Below are 21,568 nucleotides of genomic sequence, written 5' to 3' on the forward strand. Positions count from 1 at the left end.
CGGCATCGGCTTCCCCTGACATCGAGACCTCTGCCACCAGCACAAAAGACTATGCTAAGGGCTGGATTTTAAGAGCCCGCTGCCGCTCTCAGAAAAAATGACGGCCCACACGCGCAGGCCACATGCCACAGAGCTGCTGCAATCTCCTGCATGGCAGCTTATTTAAATAGCCACAGCAGCCCGTCTCCCCCCACCAATCATGTGGAGGGGGCAGGCTATCTGACACCAGCAATGCCATCAGCTGCCTGTGTGCAGGCGCTGACGCCAGTTTTAAAGGGCAGCCTGTCCTACCGGCAAATCTAAACTTTTAAAGATACACTCTGTAACCCCACCCCACAAAATTGATCAAATAAAGTTCTAACACCCCTTTTCCACCCCTCAATAAAAATTACATTAACTATTTGCCCTTACCCCCCACCGAAACACCTTTTAAATCTGGCCTCCCCCTCCCCCCAAGATTGCGCAAAGTTTAAAGTTCACCCCTTCCCATCATCCCCTACATTCATTCAATTTATTTGACCCTGTCCCCCCACGCCCGCACTGAAAATCTTAACTCATGCCACCGCACCCCCCCACACCTCCCTACCACGCCTGCTTTCCCCAGACATGCCGGCAGCCACACTGAACATCATGACAGGCCCAGACGATTCAAGGTAAGTATATTTAAATGAATTCATTTTATTGATTTAAATATTGAAATTGAGGTCCCATTGCCACGGAGCCTCGCTGCCGGCAGGAGGATTGGGCCAGGCCCTCCCGGCATTGGGTTCCGTGACAGGCCTCTGCCAGAACAGTCTTCTGGCCCCTCCCCCCACCCCGCCACAGAGCCTGATGTCGGGGGCCCGATAAAATCCAGTCCTAAGTGTTTGCATGCAAATATTGGTATGGCACAACAAGCATGTTGGCTTAACCGCAGAATGGTATTATGAAATTGTTTTCAACGCTGCCGATCTCAAGTCCTTCCAGTGTTGCTGTAAACTATTCTGTGTGTACGTCATCCAAATTGCATGCAAACCCTTTTATCACCTGGAGTCAGTCCCAGCTGGCATCTATGTACCTTGTGGTTCCATTTCATGTTTTATTTTGTGAGGTCAATACACATTTATTTTTAAAATTGATAGTCCTTTTAGTTCAGAAAACGTCACTCTCTCTGTCTTCTTAATTTCCAATGTGCCAGGCAGTGCACCTTGGACAAGGTGGGCAGGTAGATGACCTGCTCCCACACCACAGCTGATGTCACTCTGACCAGATGCTGTTGGTTGAGGGATGAATGTTGGCCTTGACAATATAAGAATTATCTGTTTTTCCAAAAATAACTGTCTTGGGATCTTTTACAGCTCTCTGAACAGACAGACAGAGTCTGTTTTACATCTCCCCTAAAGACAGGACCTCCAACAACACAGCAGTACCTCAGAACTACACTGAAGTCACAACTTAGATTATGCACTCAAGTTCTACAAATGATGCTTGAACCTGCAATATTTTGACCACTGAGCCAAGTTAACACTTGTCACACTATTTCACAGGACAATATAACAGGATGCCAAGCCATTATACCTCCAGTCAGGCTGAGCTCAGCTTTTCCTATTTGATTTTCTAAGTTATCAATTGTATCTTTCTTGTGCACACAGATATGAAATTAGTATTAAAGCCACTCAAACAAATGAAGACATAAATATGATTCAAGGAGGATATTGCCCTGAGGTGCTACAGTTGAGACCTAAATGGTTCATGTCATTGAGTAAAGGCATTTATTCGAATCATACTCAATATGACTTTATTGAATTTGGTTTGATATTTTCAGTGCATTGTCACAAGAAAATGCTATGTGAATAAGGCCCCAGGTTTTGACTGATGTTCATTTTGTTTTCTTTTTTAGGAACAGTCCAAGTCGCACAAAAGAACATTACATTTGTCGAGCTCAATATACTGGAAGATGGCCCTTTCCTGCTTCGTGATTTATCAAAGGCTCACAGCTACATAGGTACAACATGGTTTTCACAAGTTTTTCTCCATTTTATCTGTCTTCTGCTGGAGGCACTGACTTGTACTGGAATATTGTACAACAGGAAGCTGCAGCTCTCCCCATTTTGACCCTTCCCCATGTCTTAGCATGCAATTCATCTGAGACAGGATGAACGGAACATGTAGGCCTAACCTGCCATCATCCAACAGCCACATGCATGTCAATTCCAGCAAGGCCCACTGGGGAGTGATCAGGAACAGGGACCATGACTATTTTTGGCATCAATGATTCTGAGCTAGGAAAGTGGAGGGAAGAACAAATGTAATTCAACTGCCCTGGACATACTCTGGAGAGATCGGCGATCAATTTGGTGTGACTGTGTCCGTATCTCACAGAGCAGTCCATTTCCCTTGTAAACTTATCGAGGGAGCTCAGATTTTATCTTTACTTTCTCTGCAAAGCACCGTGCACTTCAGATAGAAAAAGGTCCTGCAGGGCAGCACAGAATAATGTACAGGGATACGACTTCAAATTGAAACAGCAGTTCTTAAAGTGTGATGTTATTTACATGTCTGTAGTTAAAAGAAAAGTGCCAGGAGCTTCCCTTGTACCAAAAGCTTGAATCAGTTTTTGTCTCCTATAAGACAAAGCAAAGGCTCCCATTTTCAACCTTGGTTCTTTTCAACTATTAAGAATGATTCCTTGCTATTTTTTGACCACTAATGAAGCTCCCACATCTTCTTGCTAAAATTGCCTCCAAGAAGCTCTTTTATAGCTAGGCTTTCTTTTCACTAAACATTTTTTGACTGTCATTGACTTAACATGTCTCTCACACTTCTAGGCTCTGGGCTGCTTACAAGAAAAATCTGGTTATGATACAGGTTATGGTTCTCATTTCTAAACATTGCCTCTTTCTCAATGTCATCCTACTTTATCACTACTTCTTTTAGGATCAATAGTCATCTGCTAAACTGATTATCTTGCTAAACTCCAAATATATTGATTACATGCTCCCCTCCTTATATCCTCACTTTGTTGAATTAAAAACTAATCGCACAGTCTCGTACTTGGACCTTTCTTTCCCAGGGCCTCAAAACAGTGGAATTCTTTCCTCAGTCTTTCCTTCCTCTTCCTATCAGCAGACTTTTTCTCTGAACATGCCATCAACTAATCAATGTTTCCTGATTTACCTCAAATTGTCTTTTACTCTTCTCTACACTGGGATCCTCCAATGAAAGGCCTAGCCCATCATTTTGGTTTCTCAATAAAAAGAAATGAACTGGGGTTTATTGCAAGACATTTCGTAGTTCATGCTAACAATTGACAGAAGGGAACAGCAATTTTAACCCTTTTTATTTTTCTCTGTGGTGCTGGGAGGAATACATAATGTAGTTTGGGGCCCAAGGTTGCCCAGATCACAAAGTGCAGTGTGCCAGCTCTTGTGCGGAAGGGCAAGTGAAAAGAGGAAGTGCCATTATGGCAAAGAGACAGCTGGTGGCAAGATAAAATTTCACATCCCAAATTGTCTTTTTTTCTAAAAAAAAAGATGGAACAGAAAACGAAAATAAACAACTTTTTTTGTATTTGAACTATATGGAGAACACTACATCTGAGCTTTTAAAGGATATATCTCTCTTGTGTTCAGAAGGTGTCACTCATCATTTATAAAGGACGTTGACTGTCTGTCTAGCCTTCAATACTTGACCTCACAAAAAACAATTATGCCAAGGAAAGAAGAAATGTATCTTCTGAAAGCTTGTCCAATGTGTTCGAACACTGCTGCCTTGGCAAAAACAATTTTGTATGTGCATCCTGTGAATTGAAAGGACTTTAGCCACTTTTGGGTTCCAAGTGTCACAACCAGTGCACATTGTCCAAGAAGTTTTTTTTAAAACTTGAATGTAATTAATTTGCAAACCATACATGTGTATAAATCTGATCAAGTAACTTGTGGTTTACTCCACTCAAAATGTCAGGAGGTAAATGACCCTTGGCTGTCTGAACTAGGTTACATATTAGAAACATAGAAAATAGGAGCAGGAGTAGGCCATTCAGCCCTTCGGGCCTGCACCGCCATTCAAAAAAGACCATGGCTGATCGTCTAATTCAGTACCCTGTTCCCACTTTTTCCCCATGTCCCTTGATCCCTTTGGCATTAAGAAATATATCTATCTCCTTCTTGAATATATTTAATGACCTGGCCTCCACTGCCTTCTGTGGTAGAGAATTCCACAGGTTCACCACCCTCTGAGTGAAGAAATTATTCATCTTGGTTCTAAATGGCATACCCCATATCCTGAGACTGTGACCCCTGGTTCTGGACTCCCCAGCCATCGGGAATATTCTGTGTCATTCATGGTAGTTGTGCTTTCAGTCCTCTTCCATGGCTTATCATTTCTGAATGATACAGTGGCGCAGTGGTTAGCACCGCAGCCTCACAGCTCCAGTGACCCGGGTTCAATTCTGGGTACTGCCTGTGTGGAGTTTGCAAGTTCTCCCTGTGTCTGCGTGGGTTTCCTCCGGGTGCTCCGGTTTCCTCCCACATGCCAAAGACTTGCAGGTTGATAGGTTAATTGGCCATTATAAATTGCCCCTAGTATAGGTAGGTGGTAGGGAAATATAGGGACAGGTGGGGATGTGGTAGGAATATGGGATTAGTGTAGGATTAGTATAAATGGGTGGTTGATGGTCGGCACAGACTCGGTGGGCCGAAGGGCCTGTTTCAGTGCTGTATCTCTAAACTAAACTAAACTGAACTCCTTGAAAAGTTCCAGCATTTCTCCCTTGAAAAAATCCAAATATCCTTTAAAATTTGTTTTGTACATTTTCCTTCTCCATTTTCTTGGATAATTTTTCTGTCCTCTACCCTCTGCTGATGTTTTGCCTCCTTAATGGGTGCCCTGCATTACCTTGCCAAAGTAGCTGTTCTTCATGTGTGGCCCTAGAAAATGAGCCATGGTAGACTATTCAACTTACAGGAGCATCACAGTCAAGCTCAGCTAATGTCCATAACACATGCGCTTCAGCAGGGATTGGTGGAGAGCAATCGGGAACCGACACCCTGGCTGTTGAAGTAGGCTTTCTTCCCCTAGAGGCACTGAGGCTAGTTATAAAGCCTCAGCTGAAATCAGTTAACTTGGCACAGAACTTGCAATCTTTCTGATCTGTAAGGTTTAGCTGTTCAGTGCCTTTGCCAGGAGACCCTACTCAATGTTCTCATCGCTAACCTTGAGTTTTTACTTTCCTCATAGGATACTCACTCACTGCTGGAAAGAGGATAACACATGACAAGCAGTTCAGCTACGTGGCAGGAGGCCCCCGCTATAATCACACGGGAGCGGTGTTTCTTCTTGGACAGAGCAAAGAAAACGATCTGAATATAGAGTACACTATAACAGGAAGTCAAACAGGGTCGTATTTTGGGAGTTCAGTGGCTGCTGCTGATCTTGACAATGACAGGTAGGTAACACGGAGCTTTCAAACCTGCTGGACATGTGTATGAGCTTTTTTACCATGACCATTTGAATGGTGATGAAGGGATGCTCTTCCTTCTCGGGGAATTCTGTGAACAGATCCATGTCCCTGAAGTAGGCAGAAAGAGGACCAAACCAGTTAATCACTGGGAAAAACCTTGTAAATGTATCTCCTGTGGTGCTGGCCTTTCTTGACCCATTTCCTCAAGGATCGTTTGACTTTCCATCAGAGAGTTCAGACTAAACTAGAGCTGTGAGATTGGTGAATTCAGTGACCTATCCACCAAGCTTATAAATGGGAGCACCTGCTCCTTTATTATAGTTAGATATAAGAAAATATTGTTTAAAAACAGTTTTGATTAGAAAATAACTCATAGGGAGGAAAACCAGCAATGTGATTTTCAGACTGTTGGAGCAGAGGAGTGATCTGAACTGTTCTGTATGGATCTGCAGTGGTGCTGGAGGTGGGGGTAGGCAGATCAGATAGATTGGGGGTGGGAGAGGGTCACGTACATCTGAGGGCAGCCTCCAACATGATATTTTGTCCTCTGTGAAATTTTAATCTGGGCAAAAGTGAGATCAGGAAGAAGCTAAAGCCACATAAGTGACTCCTGCCCTAACTGGGAAAACAAGGAAAAAAGGGACAATCTTCTCACTGTGCAGTCTTCAAAATGGCTAACACATTATGTGCACGTATTTCAGGTAAGAGTTTAATATCAATAGCATGAAATTGAGACTCAGGTACTCTGTGATCTAATGATTTTTATCACTCAGTTGCACTATGTTTAATCCTACTAAAATATTAATTTTGCACAACAGATTTAATGGGGGAATTAGGTTTGTCCCCATTTTAAGCTTGCCAATCAACAAAGGAGCATCTGTTAGTGTCCAACATGTTGGTGATTTACGCGCAGCAGCCAAACGAGCAAATGTATTCCTCTGACTGGACTTGTACATTGGGCTTAACTAAAGACAATACCTCTGAGGACTGCAGGAATTAACAAGTTCAGCAGCTGAGCAACGCAGTTGTCATGATCTTATAACTTGTACAGGATGCATGAGCACGCATTGCTTTAGAATTTGGAGTTCTGGTGCTTCCTGTACTAAGTATATTATTGCCTCAATCTGTGCAGCAGTGAAACAATGTGGAACAATGATTTGTACATTCCAAAATTCATAATGATTTGAATGTCCTGTGTACACATGAATATTTGCAGAATAGCCCCTTTATATTACAGCTAAATAAAGAAGGCAATGCTTCCTCCGTCATTCCTTTTTATAACATTTTATAGGAGAGATTTTCCTCTTTCCTGCGCCTTGGAAAGCAGAAGAGGAAAAAGAGTCAAGGTCTATTACATCAGATCTTCAGCAAATTATGCTGCCACTGAATTTCCTTTCTCAATGGGCATAACCAGGCCTCTAACTGCATTCGGCACAATTTCCTTGTTATTATTGAGGTGCGAGGGGGCATTCCTGGCTTCCTTTATTTTCCTGGACCTTTGCTCATTGGATATCACAGCGTTCAAGTGCTTGAGAATTATTGGTGCAATAGTCTGCTCCTTGACCCCTCTAGACTGGAGGGACTATGGTGAGTAGAGTGGAGGGGGTAGACTGAAGAACATGCGGCAAGTGCAAGTGTTACAGTTTCTATAAAGACCCCTCTGTCAGGCCAATTTTAAATACTTGAGGTCTTCTAGTTTCTGCTGCTGTTCTTGGCAGCCTAGCATGCAGCTTTGCAGGTTTGCTCCCTGCCAATGTACAGATGCTGAGCCCAGCTAGGGGTGGCCTATGCTTCTGTTTGGAGTTCAACAGGGCCATGCAAATAATCCAAGGTTTGGAAAATGCAGGCAGCTGTCCTTTCTACAGGCGCAATGTACTTTAGGGTGCACGGCACCTGTCCTGACGCCCAGCAGATGTCCATTGAGGAAAATTTTCTCTTGTATGCACTCTGTATAAGGAGCAGAAACCTTGCACCAAACACAAGACCTATTACAATAACAGCAATTAGTAGGTAACCCTTTCATCAGGTCCTTTAAATTGTTCTTCACAACTTTGATGAGGAGATTCCTGTTGACCTTCAGTGCACTTTAGCAGCACAGACGAAGTCATTGTTGAGGCTAATAGACTCTCCTGTCTTTGTACTTTGGCGTCTGTTTATTGTGTCTGCCTCAGTCTCATAAACACGTTCAGTCATGTTTGATTTATATTTTGGTTGTTGCTCATTTTCTTTTTAAGTGGTTTGCTCTTCTTACAACTTCATAATTTATTTTTTACAACAAATTCCAAAGAATGAAAAAAAATTTATGAGCTTAATTTGTGTCAAGTTGTACAGTACAGCAGCAGAGCATGAGACACTTGTAACTTTGCTATCTTCCCCACTAACCAGCAGAAAATGCATTCTCAGTAAATGGAATGTAATAGTAGCTGGATTTCTTCCTAGCACAGCATCAGATGGTACATAACATTTGATGGTTCTGATAATGATTTTACCTTTTAGAAAAGTTTGACGATTCTTCAGTGAGTTGCTTTTTCTTTTCCTATCCTATTTTCTTCTATCCTTTCTCATCGCTGTTTGAGGGACCTTACTCAGTGCTAATCCAAAAGCAAAATACTGTGGATGTTGGAAATCTGCAACAAAAATAAAAAATGCTGGAAATACTCAGCAGGTCTGGCATCATCTGTGGAGAGAGAAACAGAGTTAACGTTTGAGGTTTAATGACCTTACATCAGAACTGATGGTTTTAAACAAGTGCAAAGGTGGAGGGTGCAGGGGAAGAGCAAAAGGGAAGGTCTGAGATAAGATGGAAGGCAGGAGAGATTACATGACAACAGGGATGATGACACAAGTCAAAAGGAGATGGTAATAGGACAAATAAATAAATAAACAAACAACGGATCTTGAGGTGTAAGTGGGGATAGGCAGAACCCTCAACAGGTGCTGTCCAAAAACAAAGCAAAAAAAAAAATGAGATAAACAAAAAAAAGACACAAACATTAACTGTGTGCTAATTGGCTGCCCCCCTTCCCCACATTGTAGCAATGACTACTCTTCAAAAGTATTTCCCCACTCGTGGAGCAGTTTGAAATGTCCTAGGGCCATGATAGATGCAATTCTTGAAGACACTGAATCTTGCAGGTGTGTGCTTCCATGGGTTTGAAACTAACAATGCGTCCATCAACGATTTTACAATGGGAGGTAGCCCACAGCTAAGCTCTACGCTGTTTGTGTCTGATGTCCAAATGCATACTTAACCCTCCCATGCACACCTCCCTCCACACACTATGTTGCAGCAGGGGCTACTGCACAGTGATTAATAATTGAAACCCTAGCTAATTACTTTTCCTTCCTTAGCCCATGGACTTGAGACTAACTGCCATCCTCTTGGTAGGGGGTGGGGTGTGGACAGTGGCATAATAGTAATGTCACTGAACTAGTAATCTAGAGGCCCAGGCTAATGGCCCTGGGGACGGGTTCAAATCCCACCATGGCAGCTGGTGGAATTTAAATTCAATTAATTAATAAATCTGAAATTGAAAGCTAGTGTCAGTAATAGTTTAGTTTAGTTTAGAGATACAGCACTGAAACAGGCCCTTCGGCCCACCAAGTCTGTGCCGACCATCAACCACCCATTTATACTAATCCTATATTCCTACCACATCCCCACCTGTCCCTATATTTCCCTACCATCTACCTATACTAGGGGCAATTTATAATGGCCAATTAACCTATCAACCTGCAAGTCTTTGGCATGTGGGAGGAAACCGGAGCACCCAGAGGAAACCCACGCAGACACAGGGAGAACTTGCAAACTCCACACAGGCAGTACCCAGAATTGAATCCGGGTCACTGGAGCTGTGAGGCTGCGGTGCTCACCACTGCGCCACTGTGCCGCCCAAATAGTGACATGAAATTATCATCAATTGCTTTAAAAAACTCATCTGGTTCACTAATGTCCTTTAGGGAAATCTGCCATCCTTACCTGATCTGGTCTACATGTGACTCCAGACCCACAGCAATGTGGTTGACTCTTAACTGCCCTCTGAAATGGCCTAGAAAGCTACTCAGTTCTCAAGGGTAGTTAGAGATGGGCAATAAATGCTGGCCATGTTCCACAAAAGAATATTTTTTAAACATCTCTGCTGAGGTTAGCATAGGCTCGGGATCAAGCCAAGAATCTTTCTGATTTATATGGCTCACAAAGGACATTCAATTTCCAACTAAATTAGTTGGGGTAGTCAAATTCTGCTTTGAGCACAAGCAACTTGTATAGTGAAAATAAGCATGTAAAATCCCCTTTAATGAAATATTGAGGATTTAAATCTCATAGTACTTTATATTTATTTCATATTAAATAAACAGACCATATTGTACTCTGTTCGTGCTGGGCTAAACTATAAGTAACCTATCCAGATGATAATCTAATAATGTTACCTTGTAGAAACTTTTTTTAATGGAGTAATTTGCTTTGTTTTTCCAAACAGTTGGCAAGACTTAATTGTCGGGGCGCCTCACTACTTTCACCACAAGAAGGAGATCAGTGGGGCTGTGTATATTTACATGAATGAGGCGGGAACGTTCTCTGAGGAACCCAACCTGGTGTTAAATGGCTCAATGGGCTCAATGTTTGGTCACGCAGTCAGCAGTATTGGAGACATTAATCAAGATGGATTTCAAGGTTAGACGATTTATGAGCCATTTAAAAATGAAATACATCATAATGAAATGCTTGCACCACATCTGCAGTATTTATGCAACTTATTGTCCTTACAAATCCCACCAGAAAGTTTTGGGGATTAAAACTGTACAAGCTAGGTTCTGAAGTCTCAAACACTCAAAGGGGCAGAATTCCTGGAGCTGGAGAGGGTAGAAAGCCTCATTTCCACCTGGGCAGAGTGGGCAAGAGTTTAGTGGCAGATCCTAGTTCAGCCAAGGTTTCGCCCATCTGTGACCCTTTAAATGCCAGTGGAGTAGGGTATATCTGTGGATTATCTCCATGTCCCCATGTTAAGGCAGCATGTCTGTGGAGTTTCTGGGTTATTCAAGGAATAGGCTGGATGTCCTTCATAGTCTTCACCAGAACTTATGCCTTCACATAGCTTCCCCTTTGCTCCACTGGGAGCAGAAGGCCCATAGAGGACAATGTTCTACGAGGCCTCACCCGGTCTCCTTCCAAACAATCTATGCGATGGCGCCACTCTTCCATTGTGGCTGGTGGTTCAGCTCTTGCTCCTCCAAGGCCCACAAAAATAATTCAGCACTGTGACGGGACTCTTCATTTTTATCACTTGTGGAACTGTTCGCACTATGCATGATGCATGCCCTGTCTGATTTTTACCTATGTGGTAACTGAGGTCCTGTTGATGCACTTGCCCCTGCCTCTCAGAAATTTGGGACGGGATCTCCATCTTGAGGCGAAGATGGATGAGGGCTCCATTCTCAATACAGTGCCAGCTGTGGCTCAGTGGTAGCACTCTCACCTCTGAGCTACAAGATTCCAAGTTCAAGTACCACTTCTGGGCTTCAGCACAAAAATCAATGGCTGACACTCCAGAGCAATACTGAGGGAGCACTGCACTGTTGGCAGCGCCATCTCTTGGTTGAGATGTTACATGGGAGTGATGTTAACAGGGCATCCCCATGACACTTTTTCGAAGAAGAGCAGTGGACTTAACCCTGGTGTCCAGACCAATATTTATTGCTCAATCAACATCACAAAAAAACATATTATCTGGTCATTGTCACAGTGCTGTTTGTGGGAGTTTGCTTTGTGTATACTGACTGCTGTGTTTTCTGCATTACAACAGTGACCACACTTGAAAAACGACTTATTTGGCTGTAAAGTGCTTTGAGGTGTCTGGTGGCCATGAAAGACTTCCTTTTTTTGACTCACTGCACATGTGCCAAGATAGCAGACCTTCAAGAATTTTAGGGTCTTACCTCATTTAGTGACAATTGCACTCGCTAGAAAAGAATAGTTGACCCTGATTGGATTATGTTCTAGATTTTTCAGCACATCACCATTAATAGCTTATGGCTAATCTCTTACCACATCCTTCTTGACTGACAACGCATGCCCTGCTTTGGACTGTAACCTCTCAAGGTTCGAGCTCCTGACACTAAAAGATATATATATTTTGATTGATCTCTTCAGCCATAGAACCTTGAAATCATCTGTTCAGTCTTTGCATGAAGTAGCAGCCACTTTATGCCTATGCTATAATAAGCGGCATATCAACATTCCCCTGTGAAATCCTTCAATTCCATAGAGATACTGAGGTCAAATTTGATTTGTGGATGACCAACCAGCAGAGCAGGCTGATTGGCCACCCATTCCCGTGGTGAAGAAGCTGCCACGATGTTGATGCCCCAGCTCTCCTGCTCCTCCAAGGCCAACAAAAATCATGCAGCACTGTGACGGGACTCTTCGGTTTCATCGCTCGTGGAACTGATCGCAACGCGCACGACGCAGGCTCTGTCCAATTTTTACCTAAATGGCAATTGGGGCCCTATTTACATCACAGGACCCTGATTTTCATATTAAAAGGGGCCCATTACCTGAAACAGGCGAATGCTTTGGACACATGGTGCCTGGCCCTTTTCAAAATGGAGCCAGCCACATCGCTGGTACTAATGGGGCCGTAAGACAAGCGACCCCGTTGTGATACCAGTACAGCCCTGTTAACACCTCCCCCATTGTGATACCGGTACAGCCCTGTTAACACCGTCCCCATTGTGATACCGGTACTGCCCTGTTAACACCGCCCCCATTGTGAGGCCAGTACGGCCCTGTTAACACCGCCCCCATTGTGTTACCGGTACTGCCCTGTTAACACAGCCCCCATTGTGATATATGTACAGCCCTGTTAACACCGCCCCCATTGTGTTACCGGTACTGCCCGGTTAACACCGCCCCCATTGTGATACCGGTACTGCCCTGTTAACACCGCCCCCATTGTGATACCGGTACTGCCCTGTTAACACCACCCCCATTGTGATACTGCTACAGCCCTGTTAACACCGCCCCCATTGTGATACTGGTACTGCCCTGTTAACACCGCCCCCATTGTGATACCGGTACTGCCCTGTTAACACCGCCCCCATTGTGATACCGGTACTGCCCTGTTAACACCACCCCCATTGTGATACTGCTACAGCCCTGTTAACACCGCCCCCATTGTGATACTGGTACTGCCCTGTTAACACCGCCCCCATTGTGAGGCCAGTACAGCCCTGTTAACACCACCCCCATTGTGATACCGGTACTGCCCTGTTAACACCGCCCCCATTGTGAGGCCAGTACAGCCCTGTTAACACCACCCCCATTGTGATACCGGTACTGCCCTGTTAACACCGCCCCCATTGTGATACTGCTACAGCCCTGTTAACACTGTCCCCATTGTGATACTGGTACAGCCCTGTTAACACTGTCCCATTGTGAGGCCAGTACAGCCTTGTATCACATAAGCATCTATTTGTTTTGAATATGAATTTATGATGAGGATCCCCCTCCCCCTACCCCTCCTCTCTCTCTCTCTCTCCCCTCATTTTTTTTCTCTTTCCTTCTCTTTCTTTGTTTGCTTTCTCACTCTCACTCCTCTCTTGCTCCCTCTTTCTATTGCTCCCCTTCACTCCTACCCTTCTCTTCCCCTCCTCATGTTCTCCCCCCGCATCGCGCTCTTCTCCCCTCCTTGCTCTCTTCCCTTGCTCTCTCCTCCTCCCTTTTTCTCCCCTGCCTCTTTTTCTCTCCCTCCTCACACTCTCTCTCTACCCCCTCCCTCACCCTCTCCTCCCCTTGCTCACTCTCTCATCCTCATCCTACCTCGCTCACTCTCTCTCTCTCTCTCTCTCTCTCTCTCGCTCTCTTCTTCCCGCCCCCCCTCCCCCGCTCTTGCTCTTTCCCCCTTTTTTGTTCTCGTTCCCTTGCGTCTCTCTCCCCTTTTTTGCTCTCTCTCTATTCAGAAGAAACTTAACTTTCTTTGGCATAGGCCCTCTCCCTTCTCTAGGGATTTTTAGATTCTTTACTGTTGGCTACAGAACACACACACAGGGTTAGAATCAGTTATTCTTAACTGTTTCCTGTGAGCTGAGGGAATTTACATTGCGGTCTGGCTAAAATTAACACCTTCGGACAAGGTAGAGATGTACATCTGTGCACATGATGTGCAAGTCCTTGGTGTATCTACAGTTAGCATATGAGTGTGGGCGTGTCTCCCACTATTTGGTGCAAATCAGTAAAACAAACCATCTCATTAAGTTTCAAAACATCCCAGATGATTTACATGCTGTGGTAGTGATTTCTTTTGTATTTGTTCATGGGATGTGGGCGTCGCTAGCAAGCATTTATTGCCCATCCCCAATTGCCCTTGAGAAGGTGGTGGTGAGGCTGCCTTCTTGAACCTTTGGGTGTAGGTACACCAACAGTGCTGGGAGGAAGGGAGTTCCCGGTTTTTGACCCAGCGACAGTGAAGGAATGGCGATATAGTTCCATGTCAAGATGGTGTGTGGCTTGGAGGGGAACTTGCAGGTGGTGGTGTTCCCATGCATCTGCTGCCCTTGTCCTTCTAGGTAGTCGAGGCCATGGGTTTGGAAGGTGCTGTCGAAGGAGCCTTGGTGAGTTGCTGCAGTGCATCTTGCAGATGGTGCACACTGCTGCCACTGTGCGTCAGTGATGAAGGAGTGAATGTTGAAGGTGGTGGATGGGGTGCTACCTGTATCTGGAATGAAGACCTGGTTTAGGTTTGTGTGTAGAGGCAGGATCAATGATTTGTTATAGCCCTTTGCACAAGTGAATCTATGACCAGCAGTTTCCAGTTCCAGGTTTATGGTGGGTGATTTGAACTTGTCCAAAAGTCAGTTTATGACTTGTAACCAGTGGACAAACTGGGCCAGTTTGAATCCATGGCAGTTGTATAAAGTGAACATAATTTTCAATGTCTGTTGAGAGAGAAATAGTTGGTTTACATCCTGTTTCATGGCCTGATAAAATGAATATTTGGTCTGCCTATCAAAGACGAGAGTAATCACATGGCAATGTATGATACATTCCAGTAAGCCAGCATATAGTAGCAAGGATTCTCTGTTCGATCCTGATTATTCTCAACAGTTACCTAGATAATGGGAGAAAAGATATATGAGGTCCAGTTGTGGAAGTGGTCAATGATGCTGAATTATAGTCAGATATCTACTACAAAACCACAAAACATGACACTTGGGTTTTCCTGCCAATATATCCTGAGGTTAGAAGCATGTTGGACCTCAGCTCTGAGAGTCCTGGAGAAAGAGTTGGACACAGAGACATGGTCACCACAATGAAAATAAGTGTGACATTTGTGAAGAGTTAGATGGAAATGGAGTTAGAAGTTGAAAGAAGTGAAGAGACTATTACACATCATTTTATACAGGGCCTTAGGCTTTGCGATGTTCTAACATCATATCACATGTAAGGAATTACTGGTGAAGTTCAATAACTGTTCTTGTATAGATGTAGCATCTATTCTATACCAACAATGTCCCACAGAAAAGAATGAAGTTCATTGGTTAATCTGTTTGTTCTTTTGGTGTTATTGGTTTAAGGAAGAATGTTGGCCAAGAAAACTCCCTGTTCTAAGAATAGTACCATGCAATCTTAATATTCACAGAAGCCACCTGAACAGGCAGATTGAACCTTAGTTTGACATATCTGCCAAAGGATGGCAATGTGGAAGTCCCTCAGTACTGCATTGGAGTGCCAATGTATTGTCAATTGCATCATTTGTTTAAAATACTGGGTGGCATTGCCTTTGTTTATCCTGAGTATTTCTAGTGGGAAATGCAACTCTCACATCAGCTGTAAACATGTAATATTGCACAGAGGACACAGGCTGGGTAGCCATGTCTGCAAATACATACCTACTGCCTCAAGGAGTGTCTTTTCCTATCGCTTATTCTTTATATATCTTCTGCAGTGTTACCTTCTTTAAAAATGTACATCTAACTTTTTTCAGCATGATGACTCCATCTAGTGTCTGTTTAGTGCTGTCTTTGCACTTGGTTGCATTGCAATATTGTTAATGAAGAAGTGTGTTTGGTCAGGTGGCTTGTTCTTCACTTGTGTGCGTGCATGTTGTGTGTGGTGTTTGATTATTTGAAGTGTAATTTTCCACATAGTTGTACTGTTCAGTCTGTCCAGTTAACAGGGTACTGTAAGAAATGCTACTGACTGACTTCTACACTACACTGGAGCTGCTGTTTGGGTGAAAGTCTCCTATAGTGTGGGAGCGAAGGGGTAATAGTTTCCTGCAGTGTGGGAATGAAGGGGTAATAGTCTCATGCAGACCAGGGGTGAGGGGGTAATCATCTCCTGTAGAGCGGGGATGGGGGGTTGGGGGTGGGGAATAGGTAATGGTCTCCCACTGAGCAGGTGTGGAAAAGAAGCATTACCCATTTCCTCTCCCATATTTTCCAGCTTATTCAGCATCTTGCTGTGGGGCATTAATGCTCCATGTGGGAATATTTCCTTTGTGTATTATGCATAATTAACTTGTTAACCTGTTTATTATAAACAGAGTCATTGTTTTGTTACAAGCCCCAAAGCTGCAAGGTGTTTCTTGCAGCCTAGGTTTCATGTAGTACAAGCAGAGATGAGGAGAGAATCAGCTGCAAAGATCAGATTGCCTGATCCATGACACCGTCAATTTTCCAGGCGTTAATTTTAATGGCTAGGAAATGGGAAACATCACAAATTGGCCCTGGTGAGACCATGCCCAATTTCCCATTAAGCAAGATTCTGCGCTGGGAGCAAGAGAATCTTCTGCCTCATGTGAGAAATAGAAGGTTAACAGGCCTTCTAACAGCCTATGCTATAGTGCTTTGGACACTGCCCACTTTGCACGTCAGCAGCACAAAACAGTTGAAGCTTCCCAGTTCTTTCAGCAATTTAATGAGTTACATGTCTTATCTGTTTCTTATGTACAGCTGACCAGCAATACCTTTCAGTCTTTAGTTTTTTTAGAATATATATTTCAGCATATACAGTGTGCGTTGTTCTGACCAGGCGAGAAGAGGTCTAGGGTTCCCTCTCAGCCTTTGCCTGGTTTAACCGTCAATAGGGTTTAATTTTAGAAACACTGTTTTTAGCTCCCCCTTACTGAATCCTTGTTCACTGCTCCAATTGTAAGGCGAAGAAATCAAACAGGTTTCCTTAGATTTAAATAAGAAAGGTGGAAGTTTATTAATCTTAAATTCTAATCTGGTTAATGACTACAAATATGTAACGCGACCACGCTAGCATGCATACGCGGTGAACACACACGCAGATAGAGACAAAAAAAGTAGAAGGAATAAAGGGGAAAAGTTTGAATCAATATCTGGTAGTTACAGTCCTTTGAGTTTGATGTTGAGTCTTTGGTTGCCGGTAAGACTTGCTGTTCACTAGGGCCCAGTTCACACTTCAACTTGTCTCAATGTCAGAGTCTTTTCTCTCTTGAGGTTTACATGTCTACCGTGGGTCCGGTGGCTTAGGAGAAAGCAAGAAAGAACCAAGAGAGAGGCTTGCTTGTTTCAGCTTCAATTGCCAACTGCCTTCTTTCTGTTCCTTTCTCTGTGGCACAATTCAAAAAAAAACCCCAGGTTGCCCAGCAGGTTAGTCATGTGACCAGCTCCTAATTTGGAACAGTCTCTCCTGCGAGGTTTGTGGATTGGATTACTTTAGCAGTCTCTGGAATGTGTTTCCTTACACCTTCAATGTCTGGTGATCAAAATCCATTTGGGTTAATTGGAGCAGGGAATAGTCCTTTGTCTCCACAGCAGTGTCTCTTAGTATGCAAATGTCCTTCCAGCCCAGTGTCTGATGATCTTCAAACAAATTATTTCTTCACTCCAGCAACAGTTTAAAATCAATGTTCATATCACAAAATTAATATGCTTCATTCTTAGCAGGTGGGGGTCTGCATGACAGTGTACGTGTGTACAGGTTAAGAAACTTATCCCAGGATTTTGGGAGTTGAAGTAGGAGGGATCATCTTGTATGTGGGTATGAAACAGCAACACAAGAATCGCAGCTACAGTGCTGTCTTTGATGACTTTTGTAGTTGGGCTCCATGTTAAACCACAGCATGTTGAACTCGATAGCCAATCTCTCCCCCGTGCAGAGTGTATAGGAGTGACTCATAACCACAGCAGCATGAATAGTGATAGATATCTTCTACTGTCTCCAATGCTCATCTCCCACTCCGCTTGAGTAGTATATTAAATTAAACAAAGTGACTCCTGACAACGCAGTGGCCGCTGACATCATCAGAGTGCACTAAGCTGCGCACATGCGCAGTTACATCTTGCCAGAACTAAGTTACGCATGCGCAGGATGACTCGGCTGGAGGAAGTGGCTGAATGGGAGACTTTGAGGCTGGAGCTCGATCCCTATCAATCACTCCCACCCCACTGGCCGCTCTCCCCCCTCGGCAACTCGCTCCAGGCCTCGACGCTTCCTCCCCTCAGCTGCTCGCTCCAGACCTCACTGCTCTTCCCCACTCCCCTGGCCAATTGTTCCTCGCTTTGCTCGCTCCCCGCTGCCCCCCTCCAGCCACTAGCTCCAGGCTACGCCACTTCCCTCTTGGCCACTCACTCCCACGTCGCCCTGACAGCCCTTGTGGCCCACCTTGCTTCTTTGGGCGGCACGTGGAAACTGATCAAAGGTGGAGCGGCAACTCGCTCCAGGCTGAGAGGAGGAAAGTGAAACGGCCTATAACTAGTGGCTGGAAGGGGAGCGAGCGAGCAAGCGACCGGAGAGCGGGGTGGTGCGAGTGGGGAACAATCGGCCAGGGAAATGGGGGGAGCAGCGAGGTCTGGAGTGAGCGGCTGAGGGGGGGAAGTGGCCAGTAGGGAGGAGGGGGAGAAAGTGAGTTTCCGAGGGGGAGAGCGACCAATGAGGCGGGAGCTAGTAGCTGCATTCGGGTGAAATCAGTCCTGGTCAGTCATATAAATGAATCATGATAGCGAATTGGCAGCACATTTTATACTCTGCCTTTTTTTCTTTTCCATCAATTGGGGTGCCAATTCACTGAATTTCCATTGGAAGATAATCATAACATTTCTTTTGTATTTAATAGGATTACTGGAATATTAAATGCATCTGAGGGTTACAGTTAGTATCCTATAATTACATAGCATATTACTGGGCTTCCAGCCAACTTAATATAAGGTTAGGTTGCTGGAAGGATCTAGCCATAAGCTTTTCCTGTGATAAATTGAGCAGCGCCATCTTTAAGCCTGGCAGCTGCCCGAATGTCGCAGACACTGACGTTCCAGTTGAAGAGCCTGCATTTGCGCAAATACTGCGCTATCTATTGGTTGCAATGTCAGCAAATGCAGCCTAAATTAAATTGCTCTCACTTGAGGGAGCTGTGGTGCCTGACAGGGCAGCCCAACCATTGCCTGACTGCTTTGAATGTTTTGCTATTTGATAAAGCTGCTTCTGCCATCAAAAGGTATTTTAAAAAGAAAATCATGGTCAACTAAAGAAGGAATTATGTATTTGTACATTTATCCAAGTTTTGGCCAGAAAGTTGGGGGTGATATATATAATATAAACAACTCCTAGAATCTAGCCCATATTATTTTTTTATTTATAAATTCACAGGATGTGGGTGTCATTGGCAAGACCAGCATTTATTTCCCATCCCTAATTACCCTCAAATGTGGCAGGGAGCAACTTTCTTGAACCACTGTAGTTATGTGTTGAAGATACTCCCACAATAGTGCATCATTGAGGTTTGTGCTAAGTTTAACCTGCATTGAAGCAATGTCTTTAACTGCAGAAATGGAGACACTGATATCTCTTGGGTATGCTGAACAAGGAGCTTCTTTTTTATCCTCTCCTTTGTGCTAGTTTTCTCTTGTCCACGCCCTCCTTTCCTGAAACCATTGAGATACAAGTGTAAAAGTGCAAAACATCCTCTGGCACCTTGCTCAAGAGTCTATTTTTAATGTCTGAACCCAACCAATGAAGGTCAGCAGACCTTTCATCTGCAGGAGGCATCATTTAACGGTGGATAGTGAGGCCTGTGCCAAGTTTAGCCTTCTGTGCCGTTAACCACAGAAATGGAGACACTGCCACCTGTTGGTGAGCTGATGTCATTTGCACAAAGGGAGGTGGTTGGTCGCTGAGTTAATCCTTTGTGCACTACAGTGGCAATTATTTAATTACCAAAATCAAACTTAATAAAATAAAACCTCTTAAATTTATTCCAAGATTATTTGTGTAGTTCTGTATGATCTTCCACAATGTTTAGCTGTTGAAATCTGCAGTTATCTGATGAGTGCAGCTCTGCTTATGATTAATGAACAGGTAACTCTGCACTCTTAGTTCTGCAGTGCCTTATATGAAGATTCTGTTTGGATTTTGTTAACTTTACAGTATTCATAGCAGCCATTCCAGGGAGTTGATCCTGGAATGGGAATGATTTGTTGGGATGATTACTCACTGGAATTTCGCATCTCTATCAAGGTAGATAGTGTACTGCACCACAACTGTTTTGAATCCCATTTTCCTATATCCCGACATGTTGCAGTCACAGGTTCCCCACTCGGACAGCGATGAATAAGCACTGTCTTGATTTAGCTGTGTAAAGGAAGCAATCGAATGTCTGTCTGCATACACTCGTCAACATTACAAATATTCTGTTGACGTCACTTTGATTTCAGACCAGTTTGAACTTATCCAGAGCGTGTGTATTTTTGGCAATTTTATTTGTGTTTGCCAGTGAGAAAAATGTAAGAGACAATGTAATCAATATTTGAGAGATCACTGTCGCTGGGTCAAAATCCTGGAACTCCCTAACAGCACTGTGGGTGTACCTACCCACACGCACTGCAGCGGTTCAAGAAGGCGGCTCAACACAACCTTCTCAGGGGCAATTAGGGATGGGCAATAAATGCTGGCCTGGCCAGCAACACCCACATCTCATGAATGAATAAAAAAAAATCGTCCAATTGAGAGATGTTAGTTTTTGTGATCAGCCAGATAGACTATGGAATATTTTTGGATCCTGTACTTTCCTATGTAAGTAGCAAGGCAGAGGGGTTGTTGGAGAGGGTTCCACAATGTAGGGCTGTGAAGCTCGACTCTCCATAATGGATTGGAGGAGGGATTTTACACAGGAGGCCAGAGTGAACAGAGGGTGCAGACTGGAACATGACTACGATGCTCAGTGTTGACACTTGGTATATTTACCATGCTGGTATCAAAACACTATGAGCTGAATTTTACAATCGCGCCGCCAAAATTGGCAGCGGGCAAAAACAATGTTGGCCTGCCCACACAGGCCGCTCGTCGTAGAGCTGCCACCATCGTGAGGGCGGCAGCTCATTTAAATAGGCGGGGTGAGCCGCCTCCCCACCCACCCCCCACCCCGATCACGCGGAGTGGGCGGACTGTCCGTCCTCAGCAATGGCGTCAGCTGCCTATGCGCAGGTGCTGATGCCATTTTTAAAGGGCTTTGAGCCCTACCGTTAAATTTAACTATTTAAAGCTAAAATGAATGAAAAAAATTAAATACATTTATTTTGCCCCTTCCTCCACCTCCTAATAACATTTAAAATAATTACTTACCCTCCCCCCCAAAACACTTGCAGTGTCCACCTGACCTCCCCCACCCCCCCACAAAGTGCATAAACTTTAACCTAAAGCCCTTCCCACCATCCCCTAAACCAATGATGTAACTTTGACCCCGTTTCCCGCTCCCCCACCCCCACCGCACTGAGAAACCTACCTCCTCTCCCCTCCCTACAAGTATTCACCTCATTTCCCCGGAGAGGGATCCGAAGGCGCCGGAGTGCTGGCCGGCGGCAGGAAGATCGGAGTGGGACGGAAGGCAGCAGCGTCAGTATAATTATTGCATTCATTACAATTTATTTAAATATGTAAATGGGGGTCCCATCACCAAGCAGCAGGGGGGCCTCCACGAGGCCTCACCACTGCTGGCAATATTGGGCTGGGGCTGGGCCCTCCTAGCTTCGGCGTGCATGGCGGCCCTCTCCCGGAGGTATTTTCCACTTCCCTCCTGCCACAAACCTTGATGCGGGCCGGGGGGGTTGGGGGGGAGGTGGTCTATAAAATCCAACCCTATATATGTGTGATGCTGTTAATTCACA

The 21,568-nt window shown here is 44.4% G+C and overlaps 1 protein-coding gene across 2 annotated transcripts in view; it reads left to right on the forward strand.

The window, feature by feature from the left end:
* The window catches only part of itga3b (integrin, alpha 3b), a 171,520-nt gene that overhangs the window by 90,090 nt on the left and 59,862 nt on the right, over positions 1-21,568 (forward strand). For both annotated transcript variants that reach the window (XM_068013302.1, XM_068013304.1), the window contains exons 5-7: positions 1,880-1,984; positions 5,218-5,425; positions 9,922-10,115. In XM_068013302.1, the coding sequence (XP_067869403.1) occupies positions 1,880-1,984; positions 5,218-5,425; positions 9,922-10,115 (507 nt within the window). The remainder of the gene's footprint in view (positions 1-1,879; positions 1,985-5,217; positions 5,426-9,921; positions 10,116-21,568) is intronic.

Source organism: Heterodontus francisci, chromosome 33, assembly GCF_036365525.1.
Source record: "Heterodontus francisci isolate sHetFra1 chromosome 33, sHetFra1.hap1, whole genome shotgun sequence".
Classification (NCBI taxonomy): domain Eukaryota; kingdom Metazoa; phylum Chordata; class Chondrichthyes; order Heterodontiformes; family Heterodontidae; genus Heterodontus; species Heterodontus francisci.